Here is a 6,000-nt window from a genome sequence, read left to right as displayed (position 1 = left end):
TCATTGCTACTACATTTTTGAGAGGGCCAACTGCTGACAATTGTTGACAATCTAGTTGTAATCCACCCATAATAATAATAATAATAATAAATCTGCATGTCTAAGCTAAAATAATAACTTCAAATAATTAACAGTAATGGCATACAGCCTTTGGTGGTCACAGAATGAAGCCATGGCTTTTTGATTAAGCCAGCTAGCATTTAATCATTAAGCCATTGAGGCCTATAATTAAAAGACTGTAAGAAAAACAAACAATCGGCTCGTCAGTTCCTCAAACAAAACACATCTAAATGATGATTTTCTGACCATGGGTGCAATTTTTAGCCAAATAGCGACCAAAAAAAAAAAAAAAAAGCCTCATTCTGTGAACTAGTGTGTTACCACCCACTTGAACCGGAACCTTTTCAATCAAACAGCTTACACAGTGCAGCCTCTGTCTCTTCTACAGTGACAGGAGCGGTGCTGCTCACGATGTTTCGTTAACATTTAAGGTTAGTGTCATTCCCATGTTTATGGGCCAAAATGAAGGGGACACAATAGCAGATTTCCTTCACTTTCATTTTATGAGAAATAACGACAGCCAGCTTACTGCGTGGGGTGGCTGAACACACTTCAGCGTCTCTCTAATAGCCTGGGAGAGCCGGGAGACGATTGAGAAGGGGGAAACCTTTCTGATTTGTTTTTTTCCCCCCTCAGTTTGTAAATGGCTTTGCATTACTACCGCTGCAAGCTAGGACCGGACGAGGGTGTATAACCGATCGGGCATTCGGTATAGCAGTTCCACTCTCACTGCTGAAGTCTTTAGCTAGCGACGTTCCAGCCGGAATTGGACGTGTCTCCGTGTGTACGCTAAAGGAAGGTGGATATATTGCAGGTTGCGTAAAAAAAGAAACTGAAAGATGGGGAACACGACCTCTTGCTGCGTATCCTCTAGCCCCAAGCTCCGGAGAAACGCACATTCCAGACTTGAGCCCTACCGCCCTGAGCCGGAGCTGAGCAGGGAGGATACGGGCTGTAACCTACAGCACATCAGCGACAGGGAGAATATTGACGGTAAGAGATTAATCGCTGATGTCGTTACAGTAAAACCATGTAAAACGTGAAGTAACTGTGAAACTAATGGGGGGACAGTAGATGACCATGGCTACACTACACCGGTAGCCTACTAACTGTACATTATAGGCTACATTTTAAAAATATATTTTTGCTGATCAAAAATGTGCACTGTTTGTTAAATAAAACACAGACATTGCAGCACTGTTGTTTTAATTGTAACATTTTACTAGTAAAACCTGAAGACAAGGTAGATGAAATGCCAAGGGGAAAATCTTACATAGGCTATACAGAAGCAAATCTATTTCACAGCATTAGCTACTAGCTGGCTACTTAAATTTAGAGAGCGTATTCCTGCACCCTATTTTCACTAATGCATGCGCGGCTTAGCCTGGGGAAGGCTATGTTGTACAGATTGCCCGATGTTGTATAGAAACATGTACCGACAAGCGTGGCTAAATGAAGGACGCAGTAACAACTAGTTAAGTGTTTTCGAAAGGTTAAATCTCCTCCATTAGCCTGCATGATTACCACAGGCTACGTGAGGGGCAAGGAGTTCGTGGGCGTGTCCAACAGCTGTGTGGGGGGAAAGAAGTGCGTTTCGGTAAACCAAGCTACAATTATTCTTGATCCTGTTATTTTCCCGCGACGTCCAGTGGTCAAAGGCCATGCAAATAGTAGGCGAGCAAGTGGGTTGTTTTGTGTGTACTCAAGTGCTTGGAGTATCTGCGTTTTAAGCACATGCGCTCTGGCTATATGGAGTAATCGGTATCTTTTGCATATCGCGGATGCTGAATAAAAATGCATTAGCAGACTACATTTGGGGCTCTATACAGCCTAGGCATTCAAACTCGGTCCTCTGGAGCCTCTGTGATGCTGGTTTTTGTTCCAACCACGATCTATCTATCTATTGCAATCCCAGAATTTAAACAAGCTGTTAATTTCTCTTAATTAGATGCTTTTTATGTTTTTGGGGATTATATGCCATTTTAATGTAAACCACACTATGCCAGAAATAGCTATGCATGCTATTAAGATAAAAGTCCTGTGTTCACATTGTGCTATATTGCAAACAACTCCGTATAAAAAAGTGAACAAAAACAAACTTATCAAATTACGGACTGAGGGGAACCAATAGGCTCCTAATTAGGTTGTTGAACACATGTTTAACTAAATAATGCAAAAAAAAAAAAAAAGAAAAACATCCATTTTCTCTTACACTTATTAACACTTATTAACACAATGCTGCTTTGGTTTGTTATCATTTGCTCTGTCTTTGAATTCATTATCTACCAAATGGTTCATTTTAGTGGCCACAGGCTCCACTTTTGCCAATTAGGAGCCTGTTGATTCACATGAGTCTTTAACTTGATCCATTAAATCATTTTGTAACTTGCAGTTATTATGCAGTTATTCACAATAAGCAGAATGTGAACATGGATTTTTATCCTTCATGGCATGCATAGCTTTTTATGACATAACGTGTCTTAAGCGGGTAAGTAATCCCTCTAAACACAAAAAGCACCTAATTTAGATAAATTAACAGCTTATTAAAATTCTGGAATTTAAATTCGGATTGGAATGAAAAACTGCATACACAGAGGGTCCCCAGGACCGAGTTTCAATACCCAGGCTTGAAAGAACCATTTTTGGATCAAATAGACCAGGGGTGGCCAATCCGAAAAGGGCCGGTGCGGGTGCAGGTTTTTGTTTTAGCCTAGTAGTACTACGACACTTGATTCTAATTGTCAAGGCCTTGATTGAAAGCCATGATTAGTTCATTTAGCCTACTTGAATTAGATGTTGTAGTACTGGGCTATAACAAAGACCTGCACCCACACCGGCCTTTTTTGGATAAGATTGGACACTCCATAAATAAGCCTACTAGCAAGAAACTCATGCATTAAATAATTACAACCATACTAACACATATTATTTTAAAAAATGCAAGGTTCAGAGCATGAAAATAATGAAGACTGATAATTGTGTGGCTACAAGCTGGTTCAAAATATTAGAAGATTTGGAATTAAATATAAAAGTAGAATCCATCATTGCACACTTTGTTGAGAGTGTATCATCTACTCTACTGGAAATAAACAAAGCTTTAATCTTGCATTCTCTTGGGAAGACGTACTGTGAAATAGAGGGAAAGTCGCATAAAATTCTAAGCTGGAATCTTTACTTCAGGTTTCAGTACTACACTACTGACTAACTAATTAAACAATAAGGAACACAATATTTCTATGTTGCTATGCAGCATTCTAGAATAATTGTCAGATTGTTCCAGAAAATGTTGTACATTCAATTTAGTAATTGATAAACTGAAACGCTGATATTAAGTAAAGGTAAATTGGTATTGGTATATTGGTATTTGTATATTTCTCAATTTACCTGCCCATTTGGGAAAGCTTGTGCTCTGGCACCTGCTAACTTGCTAAGCAGAGAGAAACTGAAAGACATAGGCTAGATGCATTTCTAGTCCTTGATGGACTTAAGGTTTTATGCATAGCTCCTTTGGACACTGAATCAATTTTTTTTTCCAATTATTTTTCTATTACATGCAAAATAAGCATGCCTGTGACAGGGTTGCTTGAGCTCAGAATGTGAGTGGAGTGTTTTGAGACTCGGACTGGTCTGCCTCATAGATGTTGTCTTAATTCTGTCTGGAATCAAGTGTGTGAGGACAGACGCTACTATGAATTTTAGCAGCCACAACTGTAGCAAGCTTGTGGAGATTGTCTTGGAGAGAGAATGGAATTAAGAAGGTAATATTTCCGAGAGATTTTGGAAGAGCCTGGAGCCTACCCCGTATCTTTGATTTACTCCTCTTTTGAAGTCCCGGTATGTACTGTGTAATTATTTTGTTGTATGCACTTGTGAAAGCAGAAGGCTCTACTGTGCCAAGTGGAGCTGTAACTCATCTATGTGTGAGTGAGGAGTGAGGAATCATGTTTCCTCTGTGTGCAATGTGTGTGTGAATCCAACACCCTCAATGTGTGGCCATTGCTTTGAAGTAAGAAGCACTGCTACAGCTACACTAGGTGATATCCCAGTAGTCTGTGTCCGTGTCTTAGCCTGAGAAGGAGGTGCGCTATCCTTTAGCATGGCTGACATACTGGGTGGTAAAGGACAACAACCATCACATCCCATTTGGCGTTTTTTCTTTCTTTTTGAGGAGCATGCCGGATTGGCCTTCTAGAATCTAGAGCTCAATGCAGGCAGCTTGTTGTGAAGCAACTTAGCATTTTAAAGAAGTGCTGCCGTCCCCTCTGCTAATTCAATTTAGCTGGAAGATGAGAAACAACAAGTGTGAAGTGTCATGTGTCTATGGGTACCTCCCTATGCTTGACAATTTAATGCAGAGAGATGGAGAGGAGAGGGGGAGTGATCAAAAAAGAGAGCAAAAGGGAGAGTAATTGTTTTTGTGTTTGTGTCACACTAGCATGGAGGCAGCTTTGCTTCTCGTAATCGACTGGGGGATGTTTTGGCCAGTCTGTGAAAACCTTATCATCAGTAAATTGGGACGATGCTTATACTTGGATGACAGTGAATCTGCAACCTCTCAACTGGCAGGTTACAGTTTCAAGCTCTGAATGGGTGTATGGCGATTGCACTTTTGAGTTAGGTCCATAATCCAAGTAGCTCCAGCAGACATCCGTAGGCACGAATGGATAATTCTTAAAAAATGTGATCTGTATACAGTAAGTTTCCTCTGGTTACGGACGTCTGCCAAGCAGATGCTTAATGTAAATGTGATTCTGGAAGGCTGTACCAGTCTGGACAGAGGTCTGTTCACACAGTGTTCAGCTGGAGCCAGCCGAGGCAGACAGGGCTGGATCATGTGCTGAGTCACCCCTGGGAATTAACGCAGTCATTGTGAGCGCAACAGGGAGTCCCAATAACAGGAACCATTGTCTGGAAAGAAAGACTCTCTATTAAACTTCTCCTTTCAAGGTTTCAATAATGTAGCATCTGTTTACCATGAGGCCCAGGCCTTCTGGAGCACAAATGCAGAAACCTATTACAAGCAGATATTTCCTTGGTCCAACTGGGAAAACATCTTTTATTTCCCTGTATTGAAACACAGGACTTTTGTTTGATTGCTTGATCCATAAATGTAAACTGTTTGCAGTAAACCTTTGTTCCGTTTTCTTTAGTTGTTTTTTTTAGTTACAAAATCATTTTTGGTAATATTTTCTTATGGTGCGGTTCATTGTAATTATTCGGGAGCAGGTAGAGATACTGCATCCGTTGGTACAGCTGTTATTCCCTGCACGGACTGAGTACACCCACTCTTATGAGAGGCATGGCATGCGGATGGTGTCACAGTAACTGCCTCATGATTATAGCACTGGAAGGAGAAGCTTGTTACAGGAAACCCTATATTATATTGCTGTTGCTTGAGTGAGCACTGAGTGATGGGCACACCGCGGCTTTTAGACAGCTCTGCCTTAACCTGTTTGTTTGTTGGAAACCACTGTCCACGCGCTGGCCACGCGCTGTCGAGATGTGTCCCACTGTCTGTTTTTTACCCGGAGATGCTCAAACCCCTCGTGGTTCACAGCTTGTGTGTAGAATAAGACGCACGGCACTGGGGACACTGACATGCTGTGATATAAAGTGGGCGTGTTAAAATCTCGTGGAACTTGAACACAGCAGTGCTTGTCAGTTTTTTTATTGGTACGTTTGGTGTTAGCTGCGGTTACAGGCTCCTGAATAATTTACTGCAAATCCACACACAGAAATTAGCGTAGTGGAGCGTAGGCATGTGCACTACTGATTGGGGTGTGGCTTCAAGAACCCCAAAATTGGTGAAGCTATCGTACATTTCAGCGACTCGATGGTATGAAGAAATCACTCATGGCTATTCATGTCGGGAGCAAAAGCATTTCATTGGTTGTTATGAGTCAGGTGATTGACTGAACGTCGTAGGTTCTTATGGTTTTA

The 6,000-nt window shown here is 41.3% G+C and overlaps 1 protein-coding gene across 4 annotated transcripts in view; it reads left to right on the top strand.

Annotated features, from left to right (window-relative positions):
• The first annotated feature begins 402 nt into the window (after positions 1-402).
• ccny (cyclin Y) overlaps positions 403-6,000 on the top strand; it is a 62,077-nt gene continuing 56,479 nt past the window's right edge. The window contains exons 1-2 of one of the 4 annotated variants that reach the window (XM_064332339.1): positions 410-491; positions 697-1,053. In XM_064332339.1, the coding sequence (XP_064188409.1) occupies positions 900-1,053 (154 nt within the window). In that variant the 5' untranslated portion in view covers positions 410-491; positions 697-899. Of the gene's footprint in view, positions 1,054-3,458; positions 3,895-6,000 lie in introns of those variants that run through there. The other 3 variants (XM_064332338.1, XM_064332340.1, XM_064332341.1) reach the window with 3 other exon arrangements.

The sequence above is a fragment of the Anguilla rostrata genome, chromosome 4 (genome assembly GCF_018555375.3).
Source record: "Anguilla rostrata isolate EN2019 chromosome 4, ASM1855537v3, whole genome shotgun sequence".
NCBI lineage: Eukaryota > Metazoa > Chordata > Actinopteri > Anguilliformes > Anguillidae > Anguilla > Anguilla rostrata.
The sequence above is the reverse complement of the archived record's forward strand: the minus strand, read 5'-3'. Positions and strand labels throughout refer to the sequence as shown.